Source organism: Vidua macroura, chromosome 16, assembly GCF_024509145.1.
Source record: "Vidua macroura isolate BioBank_ID:100142 chromosome 16, ASM2450914v1, whole genome shotgun sequence".
Lineage (NCBI taxonomy): Eukaryota > Metazoa > Chordata > Aves > Passeriformes > Viduidae > Vidua > Vidua macroura.
The window spans coordinates 6,992,474-7,010,767 of record NC_071586.1 but is presented as its reverse complement, the minus strand read 5'-3'; the positions used below and the strand labels follow the sequence as shown (position 1 = coordinate 7,010,767).

The 18,294-nt window shown below is 38.8% G+C and overlaps 1 protein-coding gene, 1 long non-coding RNA gene and 1 other non-coding gene across 8 annotated transcripts in view; 2 read left to right on the top strand and 1 right to left on the bottom strand.

Moving 5' to 3' along the window:
• Positions 1-12,812, top strand: part of MRTFB (myocardin related transcription factor B) — a 68,779-nt gene extending 55,967 nt beyond the window's left edge. For all 4 annotated transcript variants that reach the window (XM_053991799.1, XM_053991801.1, XM_053991800.1 and 1 more), the window contains 5 exons: positions 1,265-1,420; positions 3,737-3,895; positions 4,182-4,319; positions 5,712-5,772; positions 7,413-12,812. In XM_053991799.1, the coding sequence (XP_053847774.1) occupies positions 1,265-1,420; positions 3,737-3,895; positions 4,182-4,319; positions 5,712-5,772; positions 7,413-7,951 (1,053 nt within the window). In that variant the 3' untranslated portion in view covers positions 7,952-12,812. The remainder of the gene's footprint in view (positions 1-1,264; positions 1,421-3,736; positions 3,896-4,181; positions 4,320-5,711; positions 5,773-7,412) is intronic.
• The window catches only part of LOC128815259 (uncharacterized), a 33,605-nt gene extending 16,521 nt beyond the window's left edge, over positions 1-17,084 (bottom strand). Inside the window, exons 1-4 of one of the 3 annotated variants that reach the window (XR_008439596.1) lie at positions 16,658-17,074; positions 15,457-15,514; positions 14,451-14,541; positions 9,077-9,144 (exon numbers count right to left, since the gene is read on the bottom strand). This is a non-coding gene — a long non-coding RNA (uncharacterized LOC128815259). Of the gene's footprint in view, positions 1-9,076; positions 9,145-14,450; positions 14,542-15,456; positions 15,515-16,657 lie in introns of those variants that run through there. The other 2 variants (XR_008439597.1, XR_008439595.1) reach the window with 2 other exon arrangements.
• A 38-nt stretch (positions 17,085-17,122) lies between these two features.
• On the top strand, positions 17,123-17,194 carry TRNAT-CGU (transfer RNA threonine (anticodon CGU)). The gene has a single exon. It is a non-coding gene; the product is annotated as a tRNA-Thr (tRNA).
• The last annotated feature ends 1,100 nt before the right edge of the window (positions 17,195-18,294 follow it).

The following is an 18,294-nucleotide window of genomic DNA, read 5'->3' as shown; positions in this document are numbered from 1 at the left end:
TTAAAAATCAGGCTTAGCCTGTTTCTGCTTAAGGGAAACAGTAGAAAAGCTTGAGCCAATCTTGTAATACCTGCTTCTAACATTTGTTTCTTTTTAACTTTTGTTCCTAGATACTCTTTCCTGAAAAGCAATTGCCTTACCATGTACTGCCTCCATGCACAATTTGATTTAAAGTAGCATATACCATCATTTTGTTAACTGCAAATTGTAATAGAGAGCTACAGTCTCAGTACTTTATTTTGAGATAGCTCTTTTTGCAAAACATATGTGAACTACCTTGTGTGGTGGTGTTTTGATATATTTAAAAATGTGAATACCAGGCTGTAGAACTCTCCTGTGGACTTAGAAAAATAAACCATGGTTATGCAAACATTATTTCTAGGCTGATTATAGATAGTGAATAAATACAGCATAAACCAAGACAGGCTATAAGTACAGAGGTATAGGAGTAATCTGACCAAGCTGAATCAGTGAAACCTGTTGGTCTGAGGTAGAATTAAGCAGTAATGCACTTCCCAGTGGCATTGTTGGAAGATCCCCTGCCACCCATCATGGCAGGAAAGTATTCTTCCAGCTGCAGTGTCTCCCTGGCTGTTGTGCGTGCTGTGGGCCCAGGCTTGCTGCAAGCCTGTGCAGCAGCACATCCAGCAACCTTTATGAGGGGTGGAAAATTCTGGTGAGGATGGGCCCCAGTCTGCAGCACAAGAACTATTCCTAGGAGCTATACACCCAGATCTCCACCTGAATTGTTCTAAAATCCTGCTAGAATCTGTAACAATCTTAAGCAGCTTGTCCTGGTATTTTACTTAACCTATACTCCAGAAAGTTTTCCACTATCACTTAAAATTGTTTTTCATGAGGTTGGACACACTTCTTGCCTTTCACTGGCCATTAAAAATTACCATGGTCTTAAAAGCAACCTTTTCCTTGCATCATCAGTTTTGTCTTCTGATTACTCAAGCTAGTTCTTATAGTCCTTTCTTACTGATTTCTGCTCTCTCTGTCCGCTGTTATTTTTAGCATTTCTGCTGGGTCTCCCCAGTTTGTCTTTGTCTTAAACTCTGTTGGCAAAATAAACATCACCTTTTAGCTGGGAATTCCCCAGTTCCAAACACAGTACCAGTTTTGTTTCCTGTACAGCTCTCACTCATCCCTCCCAGAATACGTGCCACTGCTATTCTGCATAAGGTGTGTAATAGATTTTTACATGATGTAACTTACTGTGAGATATAAATAATGCAAATATTTTATCTTCATCCTTTAGGCTCAATCACAACCTGGAATACAGACCCCATCACAAATACCTGCTCCTATCTCTTCCTCTGGCCTGGTGCAGACAGCACCTCAGATGCATGCTCCACAATCAAAACAAAATACCATCACGCAGCACGCACTTGGTCAGACCCAACAAATCAGAAAGGTTTGTGGATAGCAATAAACATTAAGATAAATAGTTGTATAATCTAGTTCTAGGCAGTGCTTTTAGAATCTTTTATGTGTCATCTGTGTTAAATACAAATGATCAAGTCACCTAACATCTGTACCATGTTTTTCTGTGTGATACAATGGGCTTATAAGACTTTTTTCCAAAATTTTAGTCTGTGCAGGACTTTATTTTTCAGTTGCAGATAAATACATTGTCTAAAGACTTTTTATCTTAGTGGTACACTTAGGACATCCTTCCTCACACTTGGCACGAGTGGTGTGTACCAGGTATATTCCAGTCAGTTTCTCTTACTTGCCACTGGCTCTGAATGGGAGATTCTCATAGGCAGTTCTTAAGAGAAAGCTTTTACTTATGACTTCAAAGATTTATTCTTTTATAGAAGTTAATTCTGGTTTTCTGACTTTCCTTGTTGATTTCATCCCTCTTTATGAAGAAAGCTATGGACTCAGATCTTGAGGATGGTAATTCCAGTGAGTCAAAACCCTACCATACCCCCTCCTAAGGATGGTAGGATATGATTCAGAGAGATCCTTCTTTTCCTCTCTACCAAAACCAATCAGCTCTGTAATGTCCCATTCCAACACATGTTCCTCAGCACTGGATGTACAATTTTGACTGCCAATCCAGTCACGTTCATATGGGAACTGATATCAACCCATCAGCACCAGTCATCACAAGAGAGGTTTTCTCCTCCTCTGAGCCTCTTCTAGACTGACCTCTATTATTAGGAACGTGGAGATTAGTTTTGGACATTTATTGCATCCTTATCAGTGGACAGCAAGGTTTTTCAGCCTGCCCCTAGGGACAGATAATTCAGAAACAACTCAAATTCCAAGATGAAGAGGGTCATTTTTACAGTATATTATGTAACTGTTATATCTCAGCCTTTGGAGTTCTTATTTCAGTTTACAAAAGTGCATCATGAACCCCATGTTCTGCTGTGACTTGGGAATTGTACCTGAGCAGTGTAACTGTATCTGCCTCTGCTTGGGCTATTGTTGCAGATAAGAACTTACCTTAGAAGATGCATGATTGTGCTTTGCCATTCTCTAGAGAGCTGGGTAATAAAGGGGGACACAGCTAAAGGAGCATCAATACTCTTCAGACTGCTTGTTCAGTCTATTTAATTTCATGGACATTGAGGTTATCTATCCTCCAGAAGTCAAAACTGGCATACATCCAAAAAGCAGATTTCATGCAGGTTCTCTGGGATTTGGTGAGGGGCTAATATCACCTTGTTAATGCAACAGGTCCTATAGAGAAATTTTCCAGTCATCCTGAGGCAGGTACTTGTACCAGAGACTGGCAGCTTGCTGCCATTGCTGCCTCCAAGTTTCTTGAAATGTCTGTAGACACAACCACGATCTGTGCCCTCCAGTCCTCCCCACTATTCAGATCAGTTGTCATAAAAACCACAGTTCCCAGCAGAGTTTGCAGCCTGCTACTGCACTGGATTTTACATCAAAATGAAAAAATTGATGTGATACAACAGATCAAGACACCCCTCATGCATTCAGCATTAGATCTACCTCTCTCCATCCATGACATAAGATTTGTCACCTTTGTTATAAAGGTATTTGGGAGTGATACTGAACTTAAAACAGCCTTACTTGCATTCATAGCTTCTCTTCATTTCCCTTTAACTCAAAAGTATGAGAAACAAGGATACTGCTGGGAATCACTTGCAATGAGTTTGTGGTCTACCAGTTGAAGAAATAAAAACTTTCATACACCAGTAACCAAATTTATAATTTATGCCCGTGTTCATGAGTTTTATCTTCTGCATCTCCCTCAATCCTTATAGATACCTGTAGTTACTTTCAAAAAAAAAAAAAAATTTAAAATTATATGGCACAGACAGACCATTCTGTCTTAAAACCAGCAGGAGAGGGCAAATGCGGATATATGTACAGTTTGTATCAGGTCAGAAATAAGCTCATGTTATTGACTGTCCACTAGATGGGGAAATCATGTATATGCTATTGAACTGTTCCATACACTTTCTTCATGCTTCCTGGAAAATTGCAGGAAAATGTTTTTAGTAATGAGTGAAGAATGAAAGTATGTCAGAGCACAAAGTTTCTTTCAGAACTAACTGTTCTGAATTTAGAAGTTATTCCACTGCAACGAAAAATCAGTATAAATAACATTCACTTAATAGGGAATTTAAGCAAACAAATATTTTATAAAAAAAGGTCTTACATTGCATTAATGTAATTTATCCAATATTACCCTTTTTTTTTAAATAAAAAACTCACAATCTGAGACTGATCTGTTAATCCTTTTCAGGTTTTTCCACCTGCCACATCAAATGCAGTATTTTCCTATCAGACTGCACCAGTTTCAACACCTTCACAATCTTTTATTAATAAAACATCAAACGCTAACATTCTCCCTGGTGGTAATCAGGTCCCTTCTGTGCAGAATGGACCTGCTGCTCCCAACAAGGTAAGGATATCCCAACAGTCTTCCATAAAGTTCAGGTTTATATTATTATTCCTATATAACATGTGACTGTTTACATATGGCCGTTCACTCAAGGAAGAATGTTTTGTAGATTTTAATAATGCTTATAAGTGCATATGTGTTAGAGAGGGAGAAAGAAACTTATTTTATCCCTCTGATTACGCTAATACATAGATTGATGTGACAAAATAAAATAATCTGTAGAGCTTGATACATCCTGAATTCACTAAATCACATTATTTAGTCATTATTTTGTCATTTCATGCAGCCTGGGTCTCCATCTCAAGCCCAGCCTTACATTGTTCAGCAGCCCCTCTTCAACAACACAGTGTCCAAGACAAAAGATCCTCCTCGTTACGAAGAGGCCATAAAACAGACACGCAATATTCAGCCATCACACCGTGAGGTACTTGTTTTCTCTAGTCTGTTAAACAAAACTTTTCTCTACAATTACCAAAATCATTGCTTGTTTTAGGTTTTGAATTTTTTGGTTGCTGTAAAGATTTTCTAAGATACCCTGTCACTAGTTTCATAACTGTGTTTAACCACTGGACCCCTGTTTCATTATTCTTTTATTAAAGTAGCATATATGTAAATAAGTCTTACAGTTCCCTGTTGGTGATACATCTAATTGGGATAATGCTGCTGCTGCTATTAACAGTAACTAGCCTCCAGATGACTCGTTCTGAGAATGTAGGATACCCAAACCCCACACTTAAGAGAGGAAATATGTTTATATTTTCCAAAGTGAGTAAACTTGAGGAGAATATGTGTTTATACACACAGGCAAACATGAGCATAGGTGCTTGCTTGAAAAGAGTTTGTACTAAGTGATCTTGGTGAACAATCCTGTATAGTGTTTAACCTTGATAAGGGTAAAAGTTCCTTTGTATTGGAGGAAATCTGTAAACAAAACTAATGAGTATTCCTAATTTTGTGTATTTCAGAACTATCCCAAAAGATAAAACCTTGTAGCCCCTTGTGTTGGTTGGATTTTTGTGGTGGCAGATCTCAGGCACAGCTATGGGTGTCTAATGCCCTTTCCTGTGTCCTTGGCATGTGTGGGGCATCCCCACAGTGAGGGCACACAGGTTGTCTTAGGTCACTCTATCACTACCAGTCAGTCAGGGGTTCCCCACTAGATCTCCTGATGACAAATCACTTCCCATCCTTGGAATATAAGCAATGGTTTAAAACACTTCTTCAGACCTTCATGAAAGTCTCCACTTTTTCTAGACTTTCTGAATGAGTGGGTTTGTGGGGGGTTTTCTTACCTTTTGCTTAAGGTTCAGTTATTTAGGGAATGGCTGGTTAAAACAAAGATGAGCAATTCCTAAAAGCATACCCCGTCCTTTAAAAAATAAAACAACATAAATCTACAAATTGGGAAAAAACCCCAAAGACACCTAATGAAATGTATCTTACATGATGGACATTCACAGGCTATCTCTGAGAGACGGTAGAGCAGGGTTTGCAACCCCAAAGTGCTGCTGTTATTATTGCCCTGGTACAAAATGGGGCCAGTAACTCTCCTGATCCCTAGCTTCCTGCACCTCTCTCCTAGGTTGCCTTCATGAAGTCTTTGTCATGCTTTTTCCCTATTCCTTTGTACTGAAACAGCTACAGAGATTGCAAATGTTTCTCCAAAGTACCTGTTTTCTAGGTAGACAATTTCATATTAAGGATTTTCGTCTTTATTATAGGTTAGTACTTACATACTGTTGATAGGAACTAGGAACAATGAGCATAGGAAAAAATACCACACGAAAGAGAATAACCCTGTTCTCCTGCACTACAGATTTCCAGTGCACACAGTCAGCAGATGGATGATCTTTTTGATATTCTCATCAAGAGTGGAGGTAAGCTCATTGACAGCTGTGTGATGTAAAGATTTAAAACCTGGTAATAAAAACTCGCTGCTATAATCAAATGAGAATTCTGTTAGGAACAGGAGTTAGAATCTATCTAGCCTGAATGAAGTTAATTTTCTGAAAGTTTGCTTAGTTCCTTATTAAAGAAAACATTTACCAAAACACATACAGTGAACCTGCTGTGGAACTTCAATGCTTGCAAATTAGCTGAGGCAGACCTTTACAATAATCATTCAATTGATTAAAATAACACCTTAGGTTAGCACAGACATACTTTATCAAAATCGGAAAAGTTCAGCAAGTCCATAACATATTTATTGAAATTATACAAAGAAGAGAATAAGGTAAGAGTTAAAGCATGTTGATAGTAGAATTTCATTAAATATAACTATGTGTTATCAACTATAAACATCAAAGATGCATTATTGGGAAAAGTGTGCATGAACTACATGGAGACATTAATGAATAACAACTTTATGTCAGTTAAAATAAGAGAACTGTCAGAAAGGCACTGATATAACTAAAGTAATAAACAGAGTAGCTCAGCAATAAAAGAAGGAAGCTTTCAGCCATAGGCTTAGTAGACTAAGAAACCATTACAGTACTGGGACATGTTGTGGTGCCAAGCAATTCAATTAATGAAATGGTTTGTAGCTGCTGTCATGTAAGGATCTTGACAGGAGTGAATGCCAGGGCAGAGGGATGGGTTCTAGGCTACTGGAAGACTTTAGCCATATTCTAAACATCAGAGTATTTTTTTCTTTTTCAAAGCAAATTACAAGGTCACCTGCAGAAAATCTGAGTAGACTGAAATAAGTAACTTGAGTACTCAACAACTCAAGCTAAATTAAATCATCTTTATGAAAAAAAAACAAAGTAAAGCATTCAGGGCTGTTGTAAGTAAGCTCTGCACTGAAAAGTGTTTCGTTTACTAATGTACTTCAGGAGAATGAGAAGGATGTGGGTTTTTGCTTGGAAAACCAGCACAAAATATATTGTCAGGTATATTTTTTCTGCTAGGAACATCACTTGTGCTAGAGGATTTATTTGCATATTTGTCTGTCTTGTTTTGAGGTTTCATTCACATATAAGAATAAATTGGAACTTATGCTTTATTTCCTATTATTGTTACTTCCACTGTCTTATATGTAAGTGTAGTTTTAGATTCTAGAATTGGGAATAAATGCTTCTTAATCACATAATTTCATCTCGTGGACTCTTAATTAACCAATGTGGACAGTACTAAGCAGGGATGAAACTGATGGTTTGGGTACTTCTTCTCTATACAAGGAAATGTGTTGGTTCCATAATTATTCCAGTTAATGAAAATTACTACAAACATGAAGGAGATTAAAGTAACATCTAGAGATACATTCCTTTTATCATCAACACTCATACTAATTGGCTGAGCTATCACTGAAAGCAGAACTCTGGGACTTAAAAAAAATACTCTATTGTTCATGGAGGCCATGCCAGAGTCTGATGTATGTGAATGAGTGGAGCAGCAAAGTGACTGTTACTGCACTTAATTCACTGTGGATGCATCCCAAAGTGGGCTGGAAGTTGTAAGTATGAGGATGTTATGTCATTATCTGTTTGAATTCAACAGTGGGTTTTTTTTATTACAGAGATTTCCCTTCCAATAAAAGAAGAACCATCTCCCATATCTAAAATGAGACCAGTAACAGCCAACATCACTACAATGCCAGTGAACACAGTGATATCCCGTCCACCTCCGCAGATCCAAATGGCCCCTCCTCCTGTGTCCTTAGAAGCAACAACCAGCTTGTCTATAAGTTTGGAAAACCAACTTGAAGCCCTCTTGGATGGAACTTTACCATCAGGTAATGAAATTCCTCAACTGACAAGCAGTAATGAGGACAGAGAGTCATTTTCTTTAATTGAAGACCTCCAGAATGATCTGCTTAATCACTCCAGCATATTAGATCACTCTCATTCACCCATGGAAACATCTGACCCACAGTTTACTACTAATAATTCTTGTCTGTCTCTTGACCTTCCTGATACAAATTTGGACAATATGGAATGGCTGGACATTACAATGCCTAGCTCCTCATCTGGACTCACCCCTCTCAGTTCTGCTGCCCCGAGTGTGTTTTCCACTGACTTTCTAGATCCACAAGATCTACAGTTGCACTGGGATTAAGCTATAGCCAATGAGAACACAACCTGCAAGTCTCTTTACAGCAGAGGTCCATTATTACACCATTCTAATTGCAGTTAACATAAACTAAGACAGTAATTTTTGGAAGAACAAATGCTTGAAGCTAATTCCTTATTGATTTTCAAGTTTACAACAGTGAATCACTTTATGCACCTATCAGTAATGCAGATCAGGGCCCTCTGAAAGCTGTATTTCACAAGTCAAAAAAGGATGATTGTACTTCGTGATTAAAAGTACCCCAAGGTAAATGTATCACAGATATTTAAGAAAGAAGTTACGTCTCTGACTTTGTAATGCTTAAATGAACAACACAACATGACTAAACTTAGAGTGAGATGTCAGTTCTCTGTATTGACCCAGTGAACAAATGTCTGGGAGAGGGGAGGTATCACTGCACTTCATTGTTCCTGTGGAAAGCCTGAGCCAGGTTCAGAACTAATTGTGAGGGCAAAGGCAAGTAGAAGCACTGGCTGGTTCAGTGAAATTTCATGTATCTAGTCTCTTAATTTGTTCAAATTGTTTTTATATTTTGCTTTTGTGGATTTTAAAACACTTCCCCCATTCTTTAATCATGAGGGAGGAAATTAACTGCATCCAAAGGGATATTAAGTGTAACTGCAAGAAATCCACTGTAGCTAATGCCAGGTAATATTGAGAACACTGAATTTTCTATAGCAATGCTCTGGATTTAATAGGTAGGTTTTAATGTGTATATCAGACAGTTATTTGTATACTCTTTTAACTTTATATAGCTTATTTTTGTGAACAGAGGGGAACACAGTGGTCTTCAAACAAGAGATTATTATAATGGAAGTAAATATCCTATTTTGCTTTGTGTTTGAGGATATTTGTTAGATCATTGAATCCAGTATCTCAGCATATTAGAAAAGCTTGAGGAAGTAGAAAAGTTTAATTAATAGTATTGTATACTACAATCCTGCAAGCATCTATGCAAGAAGAGTCCCAATGCCCTCAATAAAAGATGTTTGTAGGACGAGATCAAGTTGCAGGCGACAGTGCTGACAGGACAACCATAATTTCTTAAAGAACACTTTGTCTGTTGAACAGCTTTGTCTGCCACTACATAACATCAGGGAAACCAACAGCTGCTCAGTGTGAATCCTAAACACCAGGATCAGAATGTATTGTTCGTTATAAGAAGGCGTATTGCATATCTGAAACAGAGAACAGCAAAAATTAAGCTCTTACCTCACAGCACAGCACGTGAATATTTTTTTAAAGCCCTTAGTAGTTGTTTTCAGAGTCTATTTTGAAAGCAGTTAGAAAAACAAACAAAAAATTAAAGTAGAACTAATATACTTTGACATTCTATGGTTGTCTCTCAGGTAATAGCTGTTAAATATTGCCATAGATGATGGAGGCTGATAATCAAACACAAAATTGGAATTTCCTATTAGGGAATTCCTAAATTAAGATAAAAGGAAACACTCCCTGTTTCCTGAAATGGGGAAATATTGTATGTTTTCTGTTCTGAAAACTGATCTCATTGCATGGTTCTTTCCTCACCAACAAGCTTCAAAAATAAAGTTCTGTGGGACTGAATGAAAAAATGCCCCGAAGCTTTTGCCTACTTCTTGGAATAATGATATGTATCAAAGAAATACTGAAAACAGTAAGTAGCTGTTATCCATTTAGCAACCTTATCACATTTTTCAAAAAGAAAACCAAAACACAATCATGTTAACATCAAACAAATACTTTTGTCAGAAAATGTTATGGAATTAACTGAAAATTTGCATCTCCAGATATAATGCAGTCTGGTTTACTGATATGACAGAATTCCATTGGCTTCAGATAAAATAATGTATTACATCATTGATTCAGGGTTTGAACTGATACCATATGTTTGCATCATATCAATTACAGCACTTTAAATCATTATGTATCTTCACTGGTTTTACTGGCCAAGAATTACTGTAATATGAAATTAAGTACAAGAAAACAATCTTTGGAGATTTTCACTACACACAGTTGAAAGACATAATTCCTTATTCTTTCTTGCTGTGCCTACAATACTTGAGTACAATATTACATGTGGACTGTCTGCCTTAAGCTTTGATGGTATAGGACTTTTCAATAACAGTGAACACTTAACATTCAACTTTTTGCATTCCTGTTCATCATCCTATCTTGGGAGCTGATACTCTGAGATACGAAGTGCCCTCAGCTGTTACGAGAATAAGAATTAAGGACTCTTGGTCTGATAGGAACAACTCTGAATGAAATTTAGTGTTCTGCAGTACTGTCAGTTTATTATGTGTGATACACCAGACATCATACAATATATGTGTGGTTAGAGTTATCCCTTTTTGACCCTGCCTCCTGATTAAATGAGAGGCAAGTAAAATAATTTTTAGAGGACAAATTAACCTAGAGCAACTGTACTGTCATTTTTGATGTGCATGTAAATACAGCTTGAAACTGGCAAAGTCATCTTGCTACAAAATTACCCTTACTGGCAGTGTAGAATGTTAATTAATCCATAGGAATCTTTGTGCAGAAATACACCTAAACAGTTGAGATGTCTTGTTATCAGTACGGTATAGCTTTCTGCTCTGAACGTCTATTTGAAAAAAAAAATAAAAATTAAGGGATCATTTTAGTTTCAGAAGTACAAATATTCTAGTGTAGGGAATGTGTGATTTCTGTACATTTCAGAATTGTGTATTAAACCTTATATAAAATGGTTTGCTTTAGACTTTGTTCTGAAATGTGCTATGTTTGCCATAGTTGTATATGCCTGTTTATGGCAGAAATAGGTTTTGCTTAGACTTTTGTGTGTGCATGTTTTACATGAAAATTTTTGTAGCACAAATACATCTTAGAAATTTAATCATGACTGTGCAGTTTGACTGCACAGAACTGAATCTTTCTCATTAAGAGAACAGTTGCAAAGGAATGCACTGGCACTAAATTTTGCCATTTAATGGCTGCAGTATACTAACAGAATGCATCCTATCAAATGTGGTGTTAGTAGGTCCTTCAAAGTAATTAAGAATACCTTTTAATCAGTATGAAAATCAAAAGTTGGTTGTTTACACATCTAGACAGAGAGAGCTCAGACAATGTTTTACTAGGCTGATGTTACTCCAGAGGAGTCACATCCTGTGTTCAGTAAAGAAATGGAATTTGCTGCACACTTTCAGTGCCATTCAGCATCAGTTACAGCAAGGAAGTGTACAGGCAAAATTTGTTTAACATTAGAAGTAGTTAAAAGAGCATTGTCATACTCTCTCTGACAATAAAATTAATTTATGGCAGTTGTTTTCTACAGAAATTTAAAGTGTAATCCAGCAATGTGGGCTTGCAGACCTGCAGAATCAGAATTTTAAAAAGCTGAGGCCACAGCTTTTAGAAATGATTACTACTTAATACTGACATTTATTTCCCAGATATTTCTAAATTCACCAACAAGAGTCACGTTCAGAGAAGATGGTGATCCAAACAGAAGTGTCAATATTAAACTTTTCTGTTACATAATCTTAAACATTCAGGTGCCTCAAAAGTGTAGGCACTGTAATCAGAACACAAGCACAAGCTGCTGAATTATTTTCAAGGCAGAGAAACTGCAGTTACAGGATACATTGAACTGGAAGGGCATTATGTAATCAACACACAGGAAAGTTCACCAATGTAAACAATTATTATTTGGATGGCATCTTAAGTGTATTATAAACTTAAAGCAAACTGTCAAAACTGGAAAAAAATCTTCCACTTATCTCTAGTAAATGTTCTGTTGAAACTCTTTGTATTGTGGTCTATGAAATCACCTTTCAGTGACTTCTAGACCATACACCAGAAGGTATTTCATGTGAGATTGTGGAATTGAGTTACATATAGTATACACATGGCCAATAAAGAGCATCCATTAAAACCTGAAATAATCTCAAATACTCCTTTTATACCAGTTTGCTAGGAATAAAGTGCAAAAAAGAGACACCTACATCATTCTGTAGTGTCCAATACTGAATATAAAGTGTTTTTAAGTTAAAAGTGCATAAATGTATTTGTAGAAATCTAGCCAAAAAAAGCCATTCTAGCTATGAGAGCAAATTCTCAAAAAAAAGCAGGGAATGGTTATTAACTATATAATCACACTATTTTTATAAAATTATACAGCTCAGATATTCAAAAGACAGCCTAAAATAAATTATAATAATATAAAAATTTAAATAGGAACCAAAGCATTGCCATTTATATTGCCAAAGGAGGCACTTTGTATTTTAAAACCTAGGAAATTAAGTCCCCAAAAACTTTTTTAAAATTAAGGATGTAGATATTTTCAGAGCTGTTTTTGATGTTTAACAGTACAGATTTGTTTTTGTTGTTTGAGAAATTTGTAGTAACTAATAGCACAGGCTTTTTTTCCAGATAGGATTTTCTTCACAGTACTGCTTGCAGTAGAAATAACGCTAACCCTAGTAGGTGTTTCTCTTCTTATTTTCATAGTCATAATTATGTCTTAGCATCTCATTTTGTGAAAAGAAGAAGATAAACACCTGTCTCTGGGGCCCTCTTCATTTAAGCACTACTTTACTAAATGCAAATTATGGCAATCAGGGCGTCAGTTTATGTATTGCCTTTCTAGAACCATGATGCCTTTGTATTTGCTGTTTGCACCCCTAAAATCAATTCCATATGTTTGAATGCCATATGTTTTGCACATTGTACTGTATATATGTAATGCATACTGTATTTTTATATGTGTACTACATTTATCAAATATTTTGTACATAGTGGCAATATTGTAGCTACTGAGGAAATGTTTGATATTTCAGCATTTTTGCTAAGTGTCTCAAATAAAAAAGGAAATCTGTGTTCATTTGTCCATGGTTACTACTTAAAATGAAAATATCATTCTGACTTTTATGAGTCTGATACATTTGGCCTAAGTTCTAAGTACCTTTCTCACAAAAAAAGGAGTAAGAAGGAATCTGCACTTAAACAAACCCCAAAAGAATTATGGTTTGTCTTTAAAATCAGAGCCAAAATCTGTAAGAACAGAGACTTGCAGAACCCTTGAAGTTTAGGTTTGGATTTCCATTTTTTTTATATAACACCATTTACTCATAGAATGGCCTGGGTTGCAATGGACCTTGAAGTTCATCTTGTTCCCTGCCCCGGGCAAGGACACCTTCCACTATCCCAGGTTGCTCCAAGCCCCGTTGAACCTGGCCTTGGACACTGCTGGGGATGGGGCAGCCACCACTTCTCTGGGTGACTCACTCCAGTATCTCAGCACCCTCACAGTAAAGAACTTCCTCCTAATCCCCAGTCCAGACCTACTTTCTTTCAGTTTGAATCCATTCCCCTTTGTCCTCTCACTACAAGCCTCTTGTAATGCACTTTAATACATGACTTTCCCAAATTCTTCCAAGGTTTTCAAGATGTGTTGGGTTGTGAGATTTTCTGCTCAGCTTCTAGAACATCTGAATGCATTTTTTCAGGAGAATGAGCTATGAGCTGTATGCACAAGCTCCTTTTAAAGATGAAGCTGTTTTATTTAAATATGTAGTGTTACACTTTGCCTTGTGAAGGCAGTCCTATACTAATCACCCACCCTTTCCTCATTACAGTCTGTTCTACACTGATGACATCAGAAATTTTAATATTTGGCCAAATATTGAAAACTCCATAAAGTAGTATAGTAATCAAGTGAGTAAAACTGAAAAAAATTAAAAATTACTAATAAGCACTGTAAATTTCATATAATACCTTTTTTCTGTGAACTTTAACAATTGTAAAAGTTTGTAGGCTGTATGTGCCACAAACTTACCTTTGATATCAAACACAATCACACACCAAACACAAATATTGCAAAACAAGTGCAGCACTTTTTGACCATGTATTTGTGCAATTAAGAAATTACAGCTGGAGTATAACAGAGATAAAGGACTTGTTTTGGTGCCAACTGACAGTCTGGGGGTTTGATTATTTTACAGTGACAAAATATAAACACATCACCTTTCACAAGCTGTGTTCATATTACTATTTGATGAAAACACAAAACAAGGCTCGATAAAATTTGAGATTATGCTGAACTTTTTACACAGCCTAACCCTTGATTTTCAATAAATACTCAATTTATTCAAACATGCTCTACAGATGGCCATCAGTACATTTGTCTTTACTCTGTACCACATTCAATGCCATTTGCTCCTGCCTATTGGCTTGTTGTTTATAGTACAGATGTTGCTAGAGGGACATATTTCTTAGAGTATTTGTAGTGTCTCAAGTAGGAGATGTTTCTTTGATGGTAAAGAAATCACATGGTTTCCCCACACCTCAAAGTATAGTCTGCTACTTTACCAAGACATTTCTAACACAAAATCAAAGTAACAAATTAGAGCTTCTGAGAGACAACAGCCAGGACTTGGGTTTTTTTTTTCTTCAAGTTGTTTATCCATGAAAGAAATGAGAAGCTCTAAGATAAATACTTGCCTTCATGTAAAAAAATTACCTGTGAGTCTCCCGTCTTCTGTGCAGAAAAAGGACTGCAGGGCCATTTTGCCATCTACTGCATCATTCTTGAACCCCTTCCAAGACAAGTGCTGTGGATTAGAAACTAAAATAGTGAACAGAAATTCTTTCATACAGCTAAGTCAAAGTCAAAGCTCAAGTAACTGCAACTGAGGAGTATTCCAGCTCCTCAGCATCCCATAGCAAGTCTATATAAAATTCAATTGCACCAAATCTATGTAAATAGGATTGTTCCCCTGTATCTCAGAAGAGTCAGGGAATGTGTTGAAAGGCCTTGTATTGCACATGAAACAGACATCAAAGCCTCTCCTAAAGCACCACCTCCATCTCATATGTGTGAGGCTAAGGAAAGAATGAAAAAAAAAACAACAGGTGATTATTCCTCCATCCAACAAAATCTCTGACAGTATATTTTTAGCAATAGAGTCCTTTAAGACTTCCCTTTTGAAAAGCCATGTTGTGTTTAAAAGAAGCTTGTGTCAGAAGAGAGCAGCCCTTAATCCACACGGAGGATTCAGCATGGAGGAAGGGCTTTAACATCCAGCTCAAACAAGGGTAAGGGCCAGCATAAAAGACACTTCCAAACAAAAGTATCCAGCCACTGAAAGAGCAATTACAGTTTTTTAAAATCAAGGTAACTTTTTAAATTATAAAAACTATTGTGATAAATCAGCTCACCAATAAACAGCACTTTGTTTAGACAGAAAGTTTCTCCAGACACACTAAGGAAGTTAGGCTCAGAGAGTAGACAATTTTTTTAAACCTTATCAAGCATTTCCTCTTAATCTAGTTAGAAGATCTTTATTAATTAAAATTGAAGTTTTCATCTCCCCATACAGCTAAGGAAGAACTTGATGAATAGAAGTTGATTTACCATTGAATACTATTCCCAATGCCAAGCGAATACAGTTATTAAAATGTAGTATATTTGAAGACATAAAACCCACATGAATTCCACCAACAATTCAAACAGTCCTTGCACTCACCACAGAATTACCTCTCCGCTCACAAGGATCCAAAACCATTCATAAACACAGATGTGAGCTGCACAGGAATTGTGATGACAAGTTACAACTGGCAAGTATGGCACATAAAAGAACATATTTTTTAATAAGCAAGCAGGCCAGAAATGGCATATCATCAGTCAAACATGAATGATAAAAACTGAACTTTCTGCTGCCAGCTTGGTAATACTAAGAGTAACTCCTTCAGCCAGGGGAGATGAGAGGCTCTCTGAGGCCACCCTGTTCATAAACATTACAGGGGTGAGAGTTGAGGCAGGCAGCTTCCACTCCTACACACCATCACACTTCAAAATGCTGCAGTGATTACACTGACAAGACAAACGAAGAATACAACAGTGCTATTCTCATTTCCCAGCTTTCCATAGTCCAGATGAGGGCCTGTGATGAACAAGACTAGCAGTTAAATTCCAGCAAGCATTCGGATTGGCCAGGCCATCAGTTATGCCCATAGGGACTGGAAAACCAGGTCACTTTTGGGGCAGTTTATCCAAGGTAGCAGCAAACACACTTAACAAAGGCTGACTATCCAGTAAGGTAATTCAAATTAAACACTTTTCACTGCAGGGCAAGCTAATTCAAATCACTCTGTCTAAATACAGGCAGGCATAGAGTTATCACAGACAAACTAACAAATGATAAGTTTTAAAGAAATAAATTTTTTTCATACAGTCAAGGTATCAAGCATGACTTTCCATTATGAGAGTTCAAAGAACATCCCAAAAGGCTACGTATTTCCCTGCTCACTGCAGGGTGGTTCAACTACAGGACCTTTGAAAGTCTCCTCTAAGCCAAGTTATTTTGGTTCTTTATCAACCTTGTAACGCACCTGCATTATGGCACTACCAAATCACTACTCTGATCTAAACCTTTACAATGGTACCTCTGTAGAATGTTCACATGCTTCTTCCACAAGGAAACCAAAACCACACCAAAAAGAATATAAAACTTGGATATCAAGCAACAGTTTCATGGAGAATTTAAACAGACCTCCACAATGAACATTAAAAGAAAACTAAAACTTCTGTTTTCAGGTCACACTTGTAAAAATCTAGGAGATCCCGTCTAGAAAATGTCTAGTAAATATATTTTCTGCAATTCACAACACTGAGTTTTTTTGAGGGAACAGCTACCAGGCAGCAAGTGTGTTTAATTTAGTATTTACCATTTAGTTATCCCAACGTTTTGCACTCCAGCTTCTCTTCTTGGTGGAGGAAAATTTTAACCCCGTTTTTTTCTCCCTCTCTAAGCCGCGCTGGCCGGTGTGAAGCAGCCCCTCGAGTGCCGTCTCCCGGCACCGCACCCTCAGAGCCCCGGGGCCGACGCTGCAGAGGGCGCTGCCTCAGAACGCCTCCACAGCCGGAGGGGAGGCTCCTGGCAGCTCCAAGAGCGGGAGAGAGCGAGAGACAGAGGGAGACGAAGGAGAAGGGAGAGTGAGAGCGAGAGCCAGAACGAGACGGGGAGCGGGGGCAGTCCCGGTCGATCCCTCCCGCCTCGTCCGCCCCCTCAGCGCCTCAGGGCCGCGCGCCCCCGGCAGGTGTCAGCGCAGGCACGCGCGAGGGCGGGCCGTGGGCAGGCGCGCGGGAGTGGCGCCAGCGATAGAAGGGCGTCAGGAGAACCTCTTAACGCAGGCGCGGTGGCCAAGTGGTAAGGCGTCGGTCTCGTAAACCGAAGATCACGGGTTCGAACCCCGTCCGTGCCTTGGCGGGTCCGCGCAGGCGGGAAGTCTCCCCCTCCTTTTTGGGGGGAGGCGGAGCCCCGGCCCGGCGGCCGCAGCCGAGACCGTTCCATGGAGCGTCCGACCCGACCCGCCCGGCGCCGGGCATGGCGGCTCTGCAGAGCTCCGGCAGCAGTAGAGCCGCTCCCCCCGGACGGGTCCCCGGCTCCCCCCGAGCGCAGGTACCCAGCCACGGGTCTCGCACCGGCGGCGGCGGCTCCTCCGGCCCTAGCAAAGGGCTCTGGTGAATGCCGTGCCATCCCTGCCTCCACCTCGGTCGTTCCTGTCCGTGCCTCAGCGGCTGCACAACAGCCTTCCTCACATCTGCAGGAACAGAACAGTTTTTCTTCGTTTTTTTCTTGGAGCCTAATCCTGTTTTCAAGAGACCCTCAGCTCAGCCTGAAGAAACAAAAAAAGTTTGAAATGTGAAAGGCCAAGGTGACTGCTGAGGCCAAGTGGAAGTCATGTCAAACGCCTTTTCTACATAGCACTCTTGAGGCAAGTGCTGGTGCCGACCTTATCATGCAGTCATTCCTGGGAGGAACAAGTGGAGCCTCTGCAGGGTCTTGTTAGAAGAGATCCTCCAGCTCCTTCAAACTCTTGTTTGAAGAGAGCCTTCTCCAGAGTCTGCAGCTATCCTGTAATCCCCGAGGTCCCTGTCATTGGTTCATCCCTACCCTGCCACCGTGTAATTAAATATTTATTAATTTGGTTCTGTCTTCTGATTAGTAAACCATGAGGTTTCTTCATGTGTATCACTAACCACTTAGAAGGATTATTTGCAATCTGATTAGTGTGTACTTTACATTTTCTATCTTCTAATAAAAAAAACTCCCCGTGACACTGAAAATGGGTAAGGAAAGGGTGTGGTGGTTACGCTCACAGGAGCCCAGCAGTGGCCCCTTCTCCAAGTGAAACAAACACTGGGTGCTTTGCACACAGATGATCCAGCAGGACCACAAGTGGCCAGGAGGTCCAACTCAGTGACACTGGCGGGACCAGGCACCAAACCTACCCACACAGTTAATGGGCTGACAGCACTTAAACACATCCTAACAGTGTGAATAGGAAAAGAATTGCTAATT